This window comes from Anabrus simplex, chromosome 1, assembly GCF_040414725.1.
Source record: "Anabrus simplex isolate iqAnaSimp1 chromosome 1, ASM4041472v1, whole genome shotgun sequence".
In the NCBI taxonomy this organism is placed as follows: Eukaryota; Metazoa; Arthropoda; class Insecta; order Orthoptera; family Tettigoniidae; genus Anabrus; species Anabrus simplex.
The window spans coordinates 319,446,447-319,467,923 of record NC_090265.1 but is presented as its reverse complement, the minus strand read 5'-3'; the positions used below and the strand labels follow the sequence as shown (position 1 = coordinate 319,467,923).

The window sequence follows — 21,477 nt, the reverse complement described above, 5'->3', positions numbered from 1 at the left end:
GCTGCTTTAGAGTGTAATAATATTGATAGGGCTTTAGAGATACAGGAATATCCTATTAGGAGAGTTGTGGTTGCAAAAAGCATGTAGAAGGAATATTAGAGAAGAGAGAGAGGGTTGCTACATTAAAGCATGTAAGGAGAAGAGGAAACTAGTGATGAGAGCTGTAGGTGAGTACAGGAATTATGTTGGGAGGTATTTAGTTTTACAGGTTAAAGAAAGAATTTAAGAAAATATTACTAGAGAGGAAAAAGACATGGAAAAAAGTGCAAATGGAAGCAATAAACAGGGAGTGTAACCTTGTTGGACTCTCTGAGCAAGGTGTACATGGCTATTTTAGCTAACAGGTTGAGGAAGTCAGCGGAAGAATATTCTATTTTATCAATGTACCAGAGTGGCTTTAGGAAAGGGACGATGACGACAGATATTTTAATGATTATTAGAACAATAATAGATAAATATGTGAGAAGAGAAAAGAAGGTACCAAAGTGTTTATAGCAGCTATAAACTTTCAGAAGGCATTTGATACAGTGAGCAGAGTGGCTTTGTTTAAAAGACTGGGGAGGGTAGTGATTGGAGAAAAGATGAGAAGAATGATCAAAGGCATATACAAAAAAGTCTATTGTAGCATTAGGGTAGAGAAAGGGGTGGTTAGTGGATTGATTGAATCGAAAGTTGGTCTGAAACAAGGGTGTAAATTATCACCAATTCTTTTTCTGTTGTTTATTAATGACGTATTAGTTGGCCACGGGGAGGGAAAATTGACCTGTCCAGTTGTAGGGGTTCAAGAAATCCCAGGGTTGATTTTTGGTGATGATGTAATATTGTTGACGTTGACAGCTGGGGGCCTGCAAAGAAGTTTGAATAACGTTTGTAATTTTGCGAAGAAATGGTCATTCAAGAAAGGAAAGGTAACAAAAGGAAACCTAGGAAAAAATGGATAATAAATGGGGAGGAAACAGAGCTGGTAGATAAACTGGAGTATCTGGGCCTGATGATTAGTAGAAATGGTAGTTGGGTAGAACAAATTGGGCATGCCAAATGGAAAGAGTCAGCAGTGCTCTCAGTAATACAGTTATTGGAAAATAAATTTTGGGGCATAGATTATGGTATACCTACAAAGAATGGTGTTTAACACAGTGGTGAAGTGTTGAATGTTGTATGGAGCAGAGATTTGGGGTGTGCAAAAAGAGAGTGGGGAATTGGAACAGATAGGGAGTAAGTTCAGCAAGACTGTGATGGCGTTACCTCTTTGGTCCAATAGTACAAATGCAAGTGATATGTATAAAGAGTTTATCAAGATAGACATTTTACAGTAAAAAGGGTGCTTAATTACTGGTATAGATTGAGAAAAGGTGAAGGGGGTCTAAATCTGCAGTTATACCAGTATCAGAAAAAGAGCAATTATGGTGATTATTTGGTACATAAGATGAAAAATGTTTTAGAAAGGCAGGGCTTAGGGGATTATTATGAGATGGAATTGGAGAGGAGGAATGGTATATACTGTAGATATGTGATAAAGGAGACAAGAGACATTGTAGAACAAGTGCTCATGGCCGAATGCAGAAAGAGAGCAATCCTAAATATGCTTATGAGGATAAATCAAGTATTGAATGTGAAAGTGGTTGATGTGAAGAGGTCAGAGAGAAGAGGCTTAATCTGGTGAATGTTGGCAATATACCAGACACGAATAGGGGCTGGACTAAGTTAAATGTTAATACAGTTTGTGTATTATGTGGTGGTAAAAGAGAGGATTTTCATTTACTGACAGTGTGCAAAGAAACATTTGAAAACAGAGTTATATTTATGTCAGAGAAGCTAAATTTTAAAAATATTAAATTGGTTAGTGAAAGAATGGAATTGTGCTGGTAATTTATGTAAGTTTTGGGATAGAATGAAAATGAAATAGCGTATGACTTTTAGTGCCGGGAGTGTCCGAGGACAAGTTCGGCTCGCCAGATGCAGGTCTTTTGATTTGACATCCGTGGGCGACCTGCGCGTCGTGATGAGGATGAAATGATGATGAAGACGACACATACGCCCAGTCCCCGTGCCAGCGAAATTAACCAATGATGGTTAAAATTCCTGACCCTGCCGGGAATTGAACCCGGGACCCCTGTGACCAAAGGCCAGCACGCTAACCATTTAGCCATGGAGCCGGACTTTGGGATAGAATTAGGATTTGATGTGCAGCTGTAATAAAAGCAAACACTCAAAAATGTCAAGTGATTAGAGATCAGGAACTAGGTAGTGTGTGATTCTGTTACGTAAGCAAAACATATATGATGACATAAGAACTAGAACACTCAAGTCAGTGCAGGTAAAGGAGTATTTCCCCACTACTGACTAACCATGGGTGGGGAAGGAGAGAGGTGTGAGCGCACGTGTTCGTGAGGTGAGGTGACCTGACCTAACTCGTGAGGTGGTTATGGTAGGTTGGGAGTGATAAGATAGGCTGCCCCACTGGTGGATATCCGAGGTGGGGAGGGAGGAACATCTCTCTACTCGGCATCCTTGGGGAGAAGTAAAGAAGTTTGCTCTGGCTACAGCATTTCCATGGCTAAAGCAGTTATAATGAGTGATGCACAGGTGGCCACACACTCAGTAAGAAGCACCTTTAGATGCAGCTAACCTTCTATTTGTAATTTTGTTCTGTTGTTATTTTTATTTTCTCCAAATAGATCTGTTAGGCTTTTTACTGCCGTTAGGTATTTTATTGGACAGATCTGGAGAAAATAAAGCTTATTCATTCATCATTCATTCATTCATTCATTCAGTATTCCTACTCTCTTCTGACTTGCTGAGAACAAGAGTCAAATTGCCCTGATGACAACCAACATCTATTGAGGATATGGTACAAGAAGAAGAAAAAAGAAGGAGAAGAAGCAACTTCATAACACAGTAAACCTGCAAAATATTGTGAGTGATAGTCATGATGTTAATCATTATAATGTTTTTCCACAACATTCTAGATTTGTCCTTCTATGCTAAACATTGCACTTGCCCTTTTCATCACCATAAACATAAACAGAGTACTTGTAAGCTTCTTCCATTAAAATATTGCATATTCCAATGTGTTCCACTGAGGTATTTAAATCAGGCAGTTTGAAACAAACTGTCTTACCTCTTGAGGTGCCGTCGAGCTGCTGGCAAGGACTCACTGCCTTCCTTGAGAAGGTATAAACGACAACCAATTGTAGCATCCCTGAAGAATTCAACCTCGTCTAAATTCTCCTCCATAAATTGAAAATCTTGTTCATCTTCAGGTCGAATGAACTTACTCAGTTCTATTATTTGATGATTTTCAAATTTCCAGTCATTACATGTAAAGTAGGTGAGACACAAGATTGCATTGAAAATACGTCTCTGGATTTTCAATAACCTGGGAACAAAAGGTAGATGAACACATTAATTGTTCAGCATTGTGAACTATTAATAATTACATATACATACACTTATTAATGTGGGTTCCAGATCATAAAGAACTGTCAATAAAAAATTATGATGGATTGAGGGTATGTCCATTTATTTTTACTGTGATGAAGAGCAAAGTATCAAATGTGTACACTGACATGCAGACATTCATAGAATATCTGAGGAATTCATATTCAAACATTTCTACTTCCTGATTTCTTCAGGAAAGAGAAAAAACATTACTTTTGAGAAAATGACACTCTATCGCAACAATGTCTTTCTCATGTTGTTTCAGTGAAATAAATGTCATTATGTTATGTTTGCTAAGCAAGAAGAATATAGCACTTGCTAAGTAATTGTAATTAAGTTACATTTTGTAAATGCCAGGATTTGCTTTTGAATTAGATCAAGGACTCTATGGAGATACTTATTTGCTGAAATTTTCAGGTAAACATAAGGCAAATATTTTAGAGCAAATTCTATAGTGCATTCCAGTTTTATTTTTCATTTAATTAAATATGAAAGAAATTTTATGCAGATTAGTGTACCATATTATTATTATTATTATTATTATTATTATTATTATTATTATTATTTTATTCAGCTAATTAAAACTGATTTAGCCTCAGTTTCTTGTTTGCTGGGTATTTGAATTTAGGTAGTACTTATTTCCAGATTAAGTTGAACTACAGAAATACATCATAAAGATTGTGTGTGTGTATATTTTGTCATAATATTCTATGATTAAACTTTTATAGAAATCTGCTATTTCATGATCATTAAGGCATATTTCTAATCAGTAGATTGCATGCCAAATGTCCGGATTATTCCAAACTCTCCACGGTGTCCATATGAAGTAAGAACACATGACCCTATTGGTGGTGATTTGTCCATCAGATGGGGACGATTACTTGACAGGAGTACACTGTGTGTCAACATTGGGTTTCATCCTCTCCTTACCTCATTATTATTATCATCATCATAATCATTACCTTCATCGCACACCCAGACACACAGGTTACATATGTTCATCAAATACAAAGACCTGCACCAGGCGAGCCAAACATGCCCTCAGACACTTCCGGCACTAAAGGCCATACGTTCAATAAATGTGTGCAGAAAACCTGGATTTACTTCCAACCCTCTCTGCAGTGTTCATATGATGCTGTTGATAGTGATTTGTCTATCAGATGGGGATGTTAAGCCTTGAGCAGACCCCTTATACTTAAGTGAATGTCTCAAATAAATGATGACTTAAAATACAAATTTCTGAAAAATCTTTAAAAAGCTTCCCTTATATACTGTATTCCAAACAGGAAGAAATAGGGCTATATGAATTTCCATAGCTTACATGTAAAATCTTTCAGGTGTTACATTCTGATTAGGTTAAAATTATGTATGCAGGTGCTGAGCTACTGTACATTCCAAAAGGGAAAACCACTGTTTATTTAATGTTTAAGGTGTGAAAATATGCATGGGAATATGCCGTGCAATAGTTTGTGGGTGAGGTAATAATAATGGCGTGTGGCCTCCGAAGAGGCCTGGTGCAGGTCTTTCCAGTTGATGCAGTATAGGTGACCTGCACTTCTATGAGGATGGGGCCCTACCTATGATGAACTCTAATGATGAAGATGGCACACACACCCAGCCCCCGAGCCATTGGTATTAACTATGAACCAGCCGGGAATCGAACCCAGGGCCCTCTGGACCGAAGGCCAGCATGCTAAACATTTATGTGGCTGAGTTAAACAATGAGTATTGATGTCTGCCCTCCTGAGGAAGCTGGAAAGCAAAAATGAGCTTGTTGGAGACTGAGAAGAAATGGATGCAGAAGAACTGCAATTGATAAAGAAAAAGCCAATCTATCTGAAGTCAGCAGTATATGAAGATGTGGAGATTGTCTTCGTCCTTTTTTATTTTCTCTCCTATTTCTATTTTTATATTTCTCCCTCTGCCCGCACTGACCTGTCGTCGTGTTTTTCCTGTTATGTGCTCCTTCCAGTGTTCCTCTCTTTCTGTGATGACATGATTTGCACTTGTGTTCCTTTCCACTACTCTTTATCTTTTATCTCTTCCCTTTTCATATAGCAATTGAGGCTTTCGTGGCCGGCATTACAAATCATGTCTGTGTTTTCCTGGCTTGTAGGAGCATGTGATGGTTCAAACGCTTCAGCAGTAATAGAGATAATCACTGGCAGTTTGGTTCTACAAGTAGAGAACCTCGAAATGTTTCTTTACATACCTAATAGCTAATGCGCATCATTAGTGGTACGACAGACACTGAATCTGTATTACACTCTCCCCCCTCCCCAGTCAGTATGCTTATTGTTGTGACCCAATATCAAAAGCGATCTGTCAGTCTCATGAAAGCATCTGTGCCATTTCCTGATTGATATGATATCAATATAGTCACTTAGTCGCAGTTGATATTCCAGCTGAAAACAACATTATACAATCCTAACAGACAGCTACAGGGATGCATGTTGTGTTGCACAGCCACCTGAGCTGTCTTACCTCCAAAGAAGAGAGATGGATGAGACACTTAACATGAAGACCAGCTGTGTGTTGGGATGCTTACTTAATTACAAATTTACATTTTAAATGCATTTTTCACATTTAAATGCAGCATTTGAGCAGCAATTGCAAATGCTACACCTGCAATGCAACAAAACACTTGCAGAGAGGTGGAATACTGTTTCAACGTCTGTCGTGCCACTAACGGTGCACATATTATCATTTATGATTTATGGATAAAGGAAAATTGAAAAAATGATACGTCAGCACTGGAAGAAGGAGCAACAGATGCCCCTCTTCAGATGCTGATCTGTCATTGTGTTTATCATTTTATGTATTCCTGTAATGTTCCTATCTTTCTAAATATTGATTTATTATTTATTTGTTCCTAACCATTAATTTTGTTGACAAAGTATACATATACCTTCAAGCATCAACTAGCCAGCAAATTTCTATGATATTGGGCTTCAATCTTTCTGTCTGCTTGTACTTGAGGGCTTGGACATTTTCAGCTGATCACTTTTTGTGTCATGAAATGTACTATACAATGACCTATAAATCTCTCTGTCTAAACAAACAAGCAAAAAAAAAAAAAAAAAAAAGAACACATGCTGCTGTTCAAATGCAATGGGACCTCCTTCTTCTTCTGATTATTATTATTATTATTTTATAATTGGTTTTATGTTGCACCGACACAGATAGGTCTTATGGTGATGATGGGACAGAAAAGGCCTAGGAATTGGAAGAAAGCGGCTGTGACCTGAATTAAGGTACAGCCCTGTTGTTATTATTATTATTATTATTATTATTATTATTATTATTATTATTATTATTATTATTTACATGGCATAACTCAGTCTATAAAGGCTACTGTTCTGCCAAACTATGTCTTATAATGTACATACAGATTAACACACACTGTAATACTAAACAGTACACATTATCGGAAGGAAAAAGCCCAAAATAAAGAAAGTACAGCTAAAGACTCTGTAGAACCCCAATTATCCAGCTCAAATGGGACTGAGTCTGATCCAGATGAACGAAAAGCCTGATAATCCAGAAAATTTGTTAATGACATAAATAATACAGTTTATGTACAATTTATTGCACATCTGATATATTTTTACAATATAATTAACACTGCAAATCAGAAGACTTATCTAGATTTAACAATAAATGTAATTTAACAATAAAAACATACAGTACAAATTCAACTTCCTTTAGAAGGGGACCTCTTGCCTACTTGAATGGAACATCTGCATTGACAAAAACCTATTGATTCCAAAGGGTTTTCCTGAAAGGAAATCATTTTTTGTTTCAACATAAATTTGGATTCACTTATCCATGCCTATTTTTCATACACAAGCACAACAAAGTAGTACAGTAGATCCCCGTTTATCCGAAATAAAGGGGGCAGAGCCACTTCGGTTGACACGTTTTTTCGGATGACACATGGTAAATAATTCTGGAAGTTAAATGTCGAAATGAAAATGCATAAACTCTGTTAAGCAAAGGTGCATACTGTATATTAACATTAAAATGTTTACATAATGTCACTCATTGTATAAAGTCAGTGATTTCTTCCGAATTTTCTTGGTGCAGCGCTGTTGTGCAGCTATGTCGCGCCACCGTTTAATCAACAATACATCAGCTGGTGTAGGTTCATTGTTTTGTTCAATAAAGCACAAAGCAATCTTAAATAATGAAACATTTTTCGTTACTACTGAACTGAATACTGTATACAGTGATTTTATTACAGTACTGTAATTAAAGTGTGTGGAACTGTATTTTAATAAAAATTCAAAATCAATCTTACCTCCAATGCGTTAAATCCATCATCTAATGTAACTCAATTCAGAGTCGTCTGCATAATCTTCATGACGAATAATACAGTAATAATAATTATTTTGATGATGATAATAATAATAATAATAATAATAATAATAATAATAATAATAATAATAATAATAATAATAATAATAATAATAATAATAATTCCTGCTTGTTCAAGAAAAAAATGTATCATGGAATGAACTGGAGGACAAGAAACTGTTTTGTTTTATGCTACAAGTGCATTCTTGCATAAGTCATAATATAAAAATAGGGTTTGCCTACTAGCTCTCAGCACATATAGCAAGAGAATTACTAATATCGACGGCGAAGAACGAGAGGGTAAAAACAAAATATAAAATACAATTTTGCTAGAGCATTTTGGTTAAGCCGGGTTCCAGTTAAGCAAAGTTCGGTTAAGCGGGGTTCAGCTGTACTTTTCAAATAACTGTCTTAATTCAAGAGTATTTCATCGAGAAAACAAAAATCTGTAATTCTAAATAATTCATTTTAATTATAACTGAAAACCATTTCAGAATGTTTCAGAGTATTTTGGAATAATAATGATTATAGAATCAAAGAATTTTTGGTTTGTTTATTAAATCATTTTAAAATTTGAAAGAATATTCATCTTAGATTTCAAATTATTACTTTTTTAAGTGTGAGTTTTGCAGAGAAATATCATCTGCATAATGAGTCCAGACAAACCAGATATCTGAATTAACAAGATCTGGATAAATAGAGTTCTACTCTAATGTGAAAATGACTGCTTTCTGACTTGTTTCTTAATATACTGACTAAGTATTAATAAAAGAATTCTCGTAAATATTTTTCTGGACTATTTTTTCAATTCTTAGTTTGTTACTTACCCAGTTGGTTTGCCGTTCAGTTTCAATATTCCATCAACGAGAACTGCGGGTATAATGTGCGTCAGTACAAACATGAAGTAAAAGATCAGAATGTTCTGAGTAGAAATACACCAGGGATAGTACAGAATATTATTAAATGGTACTTCATCTTTTATATTTGTTCCAATATTTATTACCTCCCCCTGGGTGATCCGCTTCACATCACATGCAGAACAATGGTATACTGGTAAAGAGTTGCTTCTAGAAAATCAACAAATAAAATACTGGATGAGGCAGTGAAAGTAATAAAATATCCAATACATTTATACAGTAGCGGCGATTGGGAATTAAAAGTGGGGGGGGCAAAATATGTACAGACAACAAAAAGTACATGGGTTAGTGGGATATAGCGGGCGGGGGAGGGGGGGAGGGAGATGACGTGGTGTATGCATGTAATCTGAAAAAAAAACCCTCCAAAGTGGGAATTACTTAAGCTCTCTGAGCTAATTTCCACAGAGAGGTAAATGTTTTACCAACTTAAGTGTGGCAATAATTTGAGATTCTGATTCAATAATAGACTATGCAATAAAAATTTCACCAAAGGAACAATATATACATCTATTACAATTAAATAGAAGTACGGCGTGATTATGCAATTAAAATCATTTAGTATTTGACTAGGCCTATACACTAAGAAACTAATAGACAGTAAAGAGACTGCTAGACGGACGAATGTGCGCGGCAAGTCGGTGAATCATACCTCAGTGTCCAAGATCTTGGCAAAAAATTATACCCCTGGTACCGTTTCTCACAGCATATGCCAAGTCCCCACTACTTGCTGTGGCACTATGCAAATAAGTTAGCCGCGACGAGCGACATTTTGTGCGTATTTCCGCTAATAATTAACTAAAATTAAGTAAAGAATTAGCTGATAAGAAAACAGGTCTTGTACAAAGTGCTTTCATAAAAAAATTACTCCTATATTCCTAGTTTTAGACGGCTAAAATGGAATAATTTTTTCTCTCAAAGGGGAGGCAACTGCCCCCCCTCGCCCCTCTTTGTCATCACTACTGCATTTAAATGCGATAGGTGGAACAGAATCTTACTTCTCAATAAATCTACTGATCAGAAACTCTATAATAAACCGTATGACAACATGTTACACTAAGCAATATTTCCTGTATAAGATATTCTTCATTGCAAGACTTCTGATGAGGAAATCTCAGTGTAACTTCTTTACATTTTCCAACAGCTTTTGGATGTGTAATATACTAATCAAGTAAAAGTTACAGTCTATCCTGACAAAGCAGTCCTTATTAATCTTCATTCTAACTGCTGCTTGCTGGAATTCCAAGACTTAATCACTCTGTTAGGTGTAACAATCTCCCTCTTTTCTGTTGGGGGTCATGAAAAGCATCACTAAATCATGCCAGGCATAATTGGAAATCAAACCAAATTTCCACTGAATTCAAGGTAATGTAATCAAGATAACTTGTCCTTTTGAATGCTTGGATATTGACATCAAAGGTTCTCTCTCCTACCAAGAGGGTTTCCTAGGTGTACTTCCACCTAAAACAATAATTAGCACCACCACCACCCTCTCCTTCCAACATCTCAAAACTGGTACCTCACAACAGTTGATGAATATTTAAGATTTCTTTTTGCTTATACACAGTATATTAAGTCAAGGTATGTATATCTCGACTGTGACTGCTTGCCTTCAAGAAATGTTAACAGTATTTGCTGTCCCAATATAGGCCTACCTTCAATCAGAGAGAGGCACATACTTCGTTTTTCAGGTACGTAGGGTGTATCTAACTGGATTGGAAATTGCTTATAAACACAGTTTGTATTGTTGGGAAGTAATTGAATAATGATAATCAAATTACTCATAACAAATACTTCCTCAATAATTTTTATTTGTAACCATTCCTTTTTGCCAAGTGTAATAATTTTTCCATGTAAATTTCTTGAAATAAAATTAATATTTGTTACATTCTACTAATCAATATACATTCCATCGAGATTTTGGCAATATTGGAGCCTCAGCACTCGCAAGGCTGTAGGCCTTGTGTTTATACCAAGAGTATAAACTGTAAAGCCATGGGTGTAGGGATGTTGTAATACCACATTTAATACAATATTTTGGCTTCAATACTCTAGTCATAAAATATAATGATGCTCCAATAAACTCTTCTTCTTTTCCCATTTCAAACTTCCTGGGTCTGTTCGTGAAGCAAGGACATCCATCACTGCCTGTCTCTCCATCTCTCCTTTCCTTTCTTGGGTACATCTTCTAATTCTCCTCCTCTCTTCTCTATGCACTCCCTCATGGTACCTACCCATATCTTTCAGGGTCATCCACTTGGCCTCTTTCCAGTTAATTTTTCTGCAAATGCCTTTTATGACATTTTATTCTCTCCCATGCACCAATATCAGAAACCAATATTGATACCAACATCATCATTCAATATTATCAGTATTGCACAGGAAGTTTCAAACTTGGAGACAATGAAAGAGCAGTAACGAACTGATGATTAATAAAACAAGCAAAACTCTTAATATTATACTTGTATTAATTCTGTAAACATTATGAACAGTAGAATACTAACATTATAGTAAAAATATAAATAAACTAACTCAGCAAAAAATACCCATACTTCATAGACTCATAGTTGAAGATGTCACTGACTTCTGTTTGTGCCCAAAGTTAATGTGTAAGCTGTCATTTTTAAGTCTCTGGTAACAAAATGAATCTTGTCAACAACTCTGTGAACTAATTTTCAATGACCGCCTAGCACACTACGTCAGTGGTCAATCTACCTGGGCAAAAGCCCAGCTATACAATGCGCTGGAACACATGCTTTGATACAAAAAGCATAATTTCCTGGAGCACCTACTTTTAAAAACTCAATTAAAGCTTACCGTATTTGTCTACTAATGTCATTACAACCATCTCCTTACTGACAGCTCAAAATATACCAGTTAATCAAGCAGCTCATCTCCTTACTCCCAAGTCTTACCCAACTCAAAGTTTCCAACAGTTGTGTGACACCACACGTTTATTGTAATCACCCAGAACAAATAATTGTGCTGCTTTTCTTTAGTTCTTTTTACAGTTCTTGAATCAAGTAATCCTGGTAAGGGTCTCATACAATGGAACCATACTCTAATTGTGGTCTTACCAGTGGCTTATTTGCCCTCTCCTTTACACCAATACTACAATCACTAATTATTCTCATAACCATATGAAAAGATACAATCCCCTTTATGTGATTACCCCAATGAAGATCTTTCCTTATATTAACACATAGGTACTTACAGTGATCCCCATGAGGTACTTTTACCCCATCAACACAATAATTAAAACTGAGGGGATCTTTCCTCTTCGTGAAACTTACAACCTGACTTTCCACCTCCATTTATCATCATATCACGCTCCGCTGTCCGTCTTACATTATAGTCGAGATCATTTTGCAGTCGCTCACAATCCTGTATTTATTATATTACTCTATAATAATAATAATAATAATAATAATAATAATAATAATAATAATAATAATAATAATAATAATAATACTTTATTAATGGTAATACCATTTTACATAACAGTAGAGAAGAATAAACAAAACAAAACACACTAAAAAGAAAGTTCAATGGAGTATAAGTAGAAAAATATGTACAGATATACACACAGGTTATATTACAAGTAATCACAGGAAAGTAATGGTCAATTCTGGAGATTACATAAGTGATTTCTAAATTTTGGCAATGAGCAGTTAAATATATCAATATCCACTTTGTTTAGAGATCTTGACATTCGTTCAATTGGCCCATTGAATGCGTAGTTAGTTCTATGCCAATTTGTAGACAATATATTCTTGAACCTTGTGCATCTGTCTGGTACATGTACGTTAATTTTTGCAAGGAGTTGTGGACAATTCACTAAGGAATGAAGCAATTTAAAAATGAAGAGTGTACCCAATAATTCACGGCATTGTGACAGGCTATGAAGATTTAAGGACTGTTGTAGGGATGTATAATCAATATTATCATATGAGAATCCTGCTCTAAATGAATATAAATGAAGAAATTTATGTTGTACTGAATCTAATCTATGGATAGAGGTCTGATGAGAAGGGTTCCAAACAGATGTACAGTATTCTAGTATAGGGCGTACCATAGATACATATAGCAATCGATAGGTAGCTAAGTTTGAAAATTCTCTAGAATATCTAGTAATGTAACTCAATCTTTGAAATGCTTTCTTACAAATATTTTCAATATGTTCATTAAACGATAGGTTATAACAGAATAAAACACCAAGGTCATTAACTTGTGAAACATGAGTTTTTTATTACTAAATTTGTACTGAAATGATATTTTCTTCTTGTTTTAAAAAAAACAATATTATTTTACATTTCTCATGATTAAGTTTCGATCCATTTTGAATACAGTACTTTTCCAGATGATGCAAATCTTCTTGAAGTTTTAAACAATCAAGTGGACAATTCATTTGCATAAAAATATTTTCATCGTCAGCAAACAAAAGCAATTCAGAATTCTTAAGTATATTTTTAATGTCATTTATGTAGAGAGTAAAAAGTAAGGGCGCAAGGTGAGACCCTTGAGGAACATCATCTGCAAAAAGCCTTATGTGTGATTCCAGTTCTTTACACGTACTATAATTTATATATATATAGGAGAAAACATAAAGGTTCAATACTACTGCCAAATGAAATATCCCTCTCAATCAATACAAAATGAGATAATGCTTCACCAATCTAAATATGTTCTCTAGAAAATTATCCATCCATTCAATTCCTCTTTTGTCTAGTCTAATAGCCCACATTTTCATCAGTAGTTTACCATCGTCTACCCTATCAAAAGTCTTAGATAGGTTATTATCAATACTGAAACCATATGCAACAGCTTAGAGCACGGGCAGTCCGTAGCAAAAAACTTATTTGCACTTGCAGGAGCTGATCTGCAGGAAATACAGGTGAACACATAGTTCGGCCATGGCACGCTGATCACGTGACTTGTCAGCCGTGAAGTATGATGTGTTATGTGTTAATCACTGGGCCAAGCAACGATTGCAATCGCCTGCAATAATGGTTGGTATTGCAGAGCCTAAGTGTTCAAGGATCTTAACAATACATTCAATCACTTCTTCAACTGTAAATTTAGGCCAGTAAATTTCAATACTGTACTTCATTAGTATTAATCATCTCCTCTACCTGGACATTACCCATATATCCATGAATATTTACATGCTGCTGACTGAATATTTCTGCCTTCTGTAAATTGTCACATATACACATATACACATATGCACTCCCCTTGTTTACATTTCTAATTGCAGCCATAGAATTACATACAATGTGGGCTATAACACAGTCTTGTTCAAAATAGCCTTTGTCCTTCTTGGAATCTGTTTCTGCCTATAAAGTACCTATACATATCCTTCCTTTTTTATTTACACTAAAATTCTTGTAACTGCCAACTGTGCCTGCCATCATGTTATACTTAACTGACATTTTTACTAAATTGGATTTTCTAGTAAGTTTTTCAATTTGTTCTGGGTGATTTCCGACAAAAGAGTAGTGTTACAAAAATGTTGCAAAGTTTGGGTTGGGAAGAATTGAGAGAAAGAAGAAGAGCTGCTCGACTAAGTGGTATGTTCCGAGCTGTCAGCGGAGAGATGGCGTGGAATCACATTAGTAGACGAATAAGTTTGAGTGGCATTTATAAAAGTAGGAAAGATCATAATATGAAGATAATGTTGGAATTCAAGAGGACAAATTGGGGCAAATATTCATTTATAGGAAGGGGAGTTAGGGATTGGAATAACTTACCAAGGGAGACATTCAATAAATTTCCAATTTCTTTGAAATCATTTAGGAAAAGGCTAGGAAAGCAACAGATAGGGAATCTGCCACCTGGGCAACTGCCCTAAATGCAGATCAGTATTCATTCATTCATTCATTCATTAATTCATCTCTCCTTACTTCCACAACTAGCCTATTCCTAACTCTGAGTCTTCACCAATCAATCACCACTGATATGCATTTAAGGCAGATGCCTAGGTGGCAGACTGCATATCACCTGTTTACCTAGTCTTTTCTTAAACGATTTCAAAGAAGTTAGAAATCTATCAAATATCTCCCGTGGTAAATTATCCTGATCCCCAACTCCTCTTCCTAAGAATGAATATTTGTCCAAATTTGTCCTCTTGAATTCCAACTTTATCTTCATATTATGATCTTTTCTACTTTTAAAAACACTACTCAACTTCACTGATCAAATTCTTTGAATTCTATTTTCTTCAAATTTAGTATCCATTCTGTTGCTCTTTTGTAATGTTATATCTGCTGCACTGCTTTTCTCATATTTTGCATAAGCAACTTTCATTTGGGTCATGATATTTTGGGTTACTACACATTTTATGGTGAAAGCCATGAATGGTCAGTCTTGTGAATAAGTGTTTTAATTCTTGGTTTTCCTTTTCCCATTTTCTCTCTCTCATGTAAAAATCTGACCATATTTCATTTCTTTTCTCCCTCCTGATGTCTAATACGTAGTTTCTGTTCCACTTTTACTGATGGAAGGCATAACCTTATTTATAGCTCTTCAATAAAGAAAGGTTCCTTTGCCAATTCATAGATGAGACGATATGGGGCTGTGATACCCTGACTCCTAGAATCTTTTCGAGAAATCTAGATTTTATTTTTTCTAAGCATTTGAGGTCTGAAAAATGTAATCCCTCCCAGATTAGTTCTAACCCATAGGTGTTACTGTATTATAGATATATTTTCTGTAATAGTTCAGTTTTTCAATCTTTGAAATCAACATTTCTGGTTTGATACTGAGTACTTACCGATGATGAGCTTCATACCAACCAGCTGTTATCAAAGCTTTACAGGCTATGTCCACGGGTATGTAATCAAGGCGAGCTGAGTCTTTGCAAAGTGTCACATGTACAACCCCTTTTCCAGCACCCACAAAAAGTCCTAAGGGTCCATTGAAGTTGTCAATCCAGCCAGGCACAGGTTCTCGAGCTGATGAGATTACTGCATAGAAAAGAAAAATTTAAGGACCAACTAAAATGATCAAAGATTTTTAAAAATAATCGTTAGGGTCAGACAATACAAAAATTATACAAATGTTCATTACAGACAGCTAATGTCCATCATAACAGTCCCTTGAGCAAAAACATATCATTTCCAAAGATGAAGATGACACTGAATACCATCAGCCATGTTGGTTGCATCAATGTGTAACTCTTGTCACATGCAACATCTTCTCCTGTTTCAGAATGAGGTCAAAGTTACATCTCTGAGATCTAGTGAATAGGAAGGGTGTTCTAAGACTTCTCACCCCAATGCTTTACTCACTTACTTGTTGGACCACTGACTGAGTTGTGTGTTGGTACTTGGTAATCAGTGCACACAGATAATGGTGGCTTTTGGTACCAGTTTCCACAGTGTTTCTAATGTAGTATAACACCATTGCCATGACATAAAACAACCAATGTATCAATATCTTTGACGTATTAGTGTTAAGGATATTAGAAATATGCAGAAATTCATTTGAAGTTAATATTATATTTCTCTATCAACATTTTCAGCTTTATATCTGAGCATCAGAGACTTTTATGAATTATCAGCCCTTATATTTTAAAGAGAATGAATTATCAGCCCTTATATTTTAAAGAGAATTTAGTCTGTTATGCTGTGCTTACTGTAGTGTCTGAAATACTATGCATATTTTTACTTGAATAATGCTCAGGCTGAGACAAAAGCATCAATAAACCTGAGAAAGACATCATCCCATGATTTACTTGGAGCTGAAATGGGTAAATGATAAAAGGTTTCATTCGACAGAAGGATTTTAATATACTTTTCATTGTATGTCAAGGCTGATTGTGACACTGAGCTATCTCGATCGAAGGATCTCCAAGCAGCAGATTAACTAGTAGTTAATTGGACATTTCCTTCCCATAGATTTAGCATATCTAGGGGAATAATATATTTGGTTAAGACTCATTAACTAAATATTTTGTAATATGATAAATGACTTAACTCAGACAGTACAGGATTTTTATACATATTGAATTGTGAAACTGAGAAGAGCCTGTCTTGCAATAATAAAACAACTTAGGGTAAGTTCCTGCCTTGAAATCAACAGAAAAAGATACTCAATTGGCTGCACATACTCAGGTTCCATCCAAGATATTGAAAAGAATTCTATTTCAAAACCATACTTAATCCTCCGATGACCCAGCTCAATAACTGCAGTGCGGCCAGTATCCAGTATTTGGAAGATAGTGGGTTCGAACCCCAGTGTCGGCAGTCCTAAAGATGGTTTTCCATGGTTTCCCATTTTCACACCAGGCAAATGCTGGGGCTGTACCTTAATTAAGGCCACGGTTGCTTCCTTCCCACCTCTAACTCTTTCTTGTCCTATCGTCGCCATAAGACCTATCACTGTTGGTGCGACGAAAAGGAACTTGTAGAAAAGAAAAAAATCCTCTGATGGCCACACTCAGTGCGGCAAATACGGTTGTTTTCCACTTTGCTGATTAATGTAGTTATTTCCTGCCTTTGGAATCAAGGTATGCCATTTTCATTATACCACCACTAGGTTTCAACTCTATTGATCGCTTATCTGCCTCATGTCAGTCATCTATGGGCTGTGGAAGTTGAGAGGTACTGTGACGCTGCACTGACTGAAGCGCATTCTTGCTCCTGTAACAGTTTCTTTCGCACTTGGTGTAGGACGTGTTCGCTCTGTGCGTGCTTGTTTTATAGTTCATGCAGCTCATCCATTGTGATGTAAATGTTATTTGTATAACTCTTCTTGCTGTAAATGTTACAATATTAATTTTCACATCAGCAAATATGTTTCAGATCGATTTAATTACTGCAAATTTAGGGAATTCCTTTTTTGTTTGCTAATTGCTTAACGTCGCACCGACATAGATAGGTCTTATGGCGACGATGGGACAGGAAAGGCCTAGGAATGGGAAGGAAGCTGCCATGGCCTTAATTAAAGTACAACCCCAGCATTTGCCTAGTGTGAAAACGGGAAACCACAGAAAACCATCTTCAGGGCTGCCGACAGTGGGGTTTGAACTCACTATCTCCCGGATGCGAGCTCACCGCATGGCCAACTTGCCCGGTCGAATTGTTTCTTGATCTAAACAAACATTCAGAAGTTATTACTTATCTATTTCTTTTGAGAGAGCTGAAAGATTGGCAGCCATGAAGGATATTAAATCAATCAATCAATCAATCAATCAATCAATCAATCAATCAATCAATCAATCAATCTTGATCTGCATTTAAATCAGTTGCGCAAGGGGCAGATTCCCTGTCTGTTGCTTTCCTAGCCTTTTCTTAGAAAATTTCAAAGAAATTGGAAATTTATTGAACATCTCTCCTGGTAAGTTATTCCAATCCCTAACTCCCTCCCTATAAACGAATATTTGCCCCAATTTATCTTCTTGAATTCCAACTTTATCTTCATATTGTGATCTTTCCTACTTTTAAAGACACCACTCAAACTTATTCATCTATTAATGTCATTCCACGCCATCTCTTCACTGACAGCTCAGAACATACCACTTGGTTGAGCAGCTCATCCCCCTTTTCCCAAGTCTTCCCAGCCCAAAATTTGCAACATTTTTGTAATGCTACGCTTTTGTCAGGAATCACCCAGTACAAATCAAGATGCTTTTCATAGGATTTGAAGCTGGCAATGTATCTTCATGAAAATGGTCTCACATTTTCATTTTCAAAACTAGTCACTTCTGAAGATTCCTTGATCATTCCCAAAAATATGCATTTAAGTGATACTTGTGGGTGCCGCAGTCTGTGTGATGTGTGCCTGTCCGTATTATTTCTGGAGGGTTAACAAGGTTGTTTTTCTATACATAAGAAAGACAAAGACATATAGGACATAACATGAAAGTGTTAATAATTGCCACACAAGATTGTAGTGGCTCAGTGGAGGTTTATACCCATAATTCATTTGCAGTATAACCTATCAGAAATAAACTTACTGCAAGCTTGCCTGAATCTTCCAATAAATATATCCTACTACCAACTCATACAGGATGTTCCAAAAAATGTTTGCCCAAAAAGAGTTTAGATGATTGTAGGGACCTAAGGGAATTACATAAAAAAGGATTGCATGGTTCTGCATCCTTTTCCCTAGGAATTAAACATTCTCCATGTGGGGCATAGTACTTTCTTATGTTGGGGAATGATAATTCTGTGTCCACTGCATGTCATTGCTACCAATGTTCTATCTACTGGAACTGCTCTATGGGTCAGTCATTCATCTGTGTTTGCGATACATTGTTGTTGACATGGAGCAATGTACTTGGTCAGAGAAGGTAGACATGCATCTCGTATACGACAGAGCCTGGTCATTTGGCTCAGCATCATTACAGTAGATTGTTTCTCTCTGACGTCGAGACTATCATAGATTCAGTTTCTTAGATCAACTTCAAGAAAGGGATGTATTCCTGGTAAGAAGTAAAAATATAATATACTGGAGTATTCTGGTTTTGCACTGTATTATCACATCTGAAGTTACTTTAATGTATAATCATCTGTGTGAATACTGTTATGTTTGCCCCATTTTACAGACAAACATACACAACAGAGGAAGTCGTTGGGATGCACGTACTGTGCACCTCGAGCAGACAAATTAGTTCAACCAGTACACAAAACATTGTGAGGAAACTGACTGCTTGTAGGAATTCAACTGTTTGGGAAGTTCTCCATGAAATTCAATACCATCCATTCTGTAGGCAACGGAACATGATGACTATCCTGTTTGTGTAGGCTTCACTCAGAGGTTTTTGCAGTGCACATTACTAAAAATGATTTTGCATGAGTTGAGAAAACACACACACCACCATTACATGTGGTAATCAATACAAATTCTCTGTTAGTATGTGGACAGGTATTATTGGAAACTACTTGATCAGATCCAATCTAGTACCTATCGCTTGGACAGTAGAGTGTACAGGATATTTCTTGAGGAAACCCACCCTGAACTACTATAAAATATGCATCTCACAATAAGACCTTGAATGTGGTTTCAGTCCAATGGAGCCCCAGCTCAATACTCTCTACTGGTTCATCAGCACCACAATGTCCAGCTCCATGGCTAAATGGTTAGCGTGCTGGCCTTTGGTCACAGGGGTCCTGGGTTCCATTCCCGGAAGGGTCGGGAATTTTAACCATAATTGGTTAATTCCGCTGACAATGGGGCTGGGTGTATGTGTCGTCTTCATCATCATTTCATCCTCATCTCGACACGTAGGTCGCCTATGGGTGTCAAATCAAAAGACCTGCATCTGGCGAGCCAAACTTGTCCTCGGACACTCCCAGCACTAAAAGCCATACGCCATTTCATTAGTACCACAATGCTACATTCCAGAACAGGTGTATAGTTTGAGAAGGACCTGTTGCCAGCACATTCATACCCAGTCTCCTGGATGCAAAACCATGTAACTATTTTTTAATGTCATTCCTTCAGGTCCCTACTATCATCTAAACTGTTTTTGGGCAAACATTTTTGTTTGTTGTTTAAAGGGGCCCAACATCTAAGGTCATTGGCCCGGCAAACACTTTTGGAACATCTTGTATGAAGTCCAGAATGGTAGTAGTAGGATACTTTTTATTGGAAGACTCAGGCAAGCTTGCAGTAAGTTTATTTCTGATAGGTTCTACTGAGAATGAATTATGGGTGTAAACCTCCACTGAGCCGCTACACTCTTGTGAGGTAATTCATGTAAGTCTTTCCCTTTCTTATGTTTAGAAAAACAATCTTATTAATTTAGGTTTTAAAATAGAATGCTTTTCAATATTTCTAAGAGAACCTGAGTACATACAGGTAATTGAGCATCTTTTCCTGCTAATCTCAGAGCAGGAACTTTCCATAAGTTGTTTTGTGATTGCCAGGCAGGCTCTTCTCAGGTTCACATTTCAGTATGTATAAAAATCCTGTACTGTCTGAGATAGTCATTTCTCATATTGCAAAATATTATTTTAGTTTATGAGACTTAAGCAAGATATTATTCTTCTGTCATCCACATTGTTGTGAGCAAACCAGTTCGGAACCCTTCGTATAAACCTACATTCTGCATGGAAATGTATATGATTGTAATTGATAGGTAGGGAGATATGTAAGTAAGTCTCATGTCATTGAAAATATGTACTATAAACTATAAATATCATAATCAAATTAACTTACCAATTGATGGGCGGATGATGGTAACTGGGAGCTTTTCTCGATGATCGTTAATAATGTGTTCTGCCAGTGCCTTGGCAAATGTGTAAGTATTAGGTTGGTAACCCATAAGCCTGTGAAATAAAGAAATTAGTTTTAGCTTATATACTGCAGATTAAAATACGAGGGTCGAGTCATAAGTCATGGCAACTAATTTTTTTCTGGAAACGTACGGTATGTACTTTTGTATGATGCCACTAGATGGTGTATATAAACATTTTGATGATGATGATGCTTGTTGTTTAAAGGGGTCTAACATCTAATGTCATCGGCCTTGAATCATTTTTACAAAAACAGGACTGGGCAGTGTTTTGTGAGAATAAAAAATATTTTTAAAATTGTTGTACCATTGTTCCTACAGGAGTAAGAGGAATAACCAGAGCTGTTCGCAATTGTTTCATTTTGGAAGGGCTTGGAAAATTTTTACTGCATTTGCCATTCTCCATAAGTAGCAAACTGCTTTCACTACACATGCCATGGATCATGTGTTTTGCTACAAAGGCATGTAAAGCTGGGAAGAGCTCTAATTGTGGAAGTTCTGCAGATACAATCCAGTCTATTGTTT

General features: G+C 36.3%; 1 protein-coding gene across 3 annotated transcripts in view; it reads right to left on the bottom strand.

The window, feature by feature from the left end:
* The window catches only part of LOC136856747 (fatty acyl-CoA reductase 1), a 104,631-nt gene that overhangs the window by 18,389 nt on the left and 64,765 nt on the right, over positions 1–21,477 (bottom strand). For all 3 annotated transcript variants that reach the window (XM_067134834.2, XM_068224952.1, XM_067134835.2), the window contains exons 5-8: positions 20,877–20,986; positions 15,484–15,676; positions 8,625–8,864; positions 3,122–3,379 (exon numbers count right to left, since the gene is read on the bottom strand). In XM_067134834.2, coding sequence (XP_066990935.2) covers positions 3,122–3,379; positions 8,625–8,864; positions 15,484–15,676; positions 20,877–20,986 — 801 coding nt within the window. The remainder of the gene's footprint in view (positions 1–3,121; positions 3,380–8,624; positions 8,865–15,483; positions 15,677–20,876; positions 20,987–21,477) is intronic.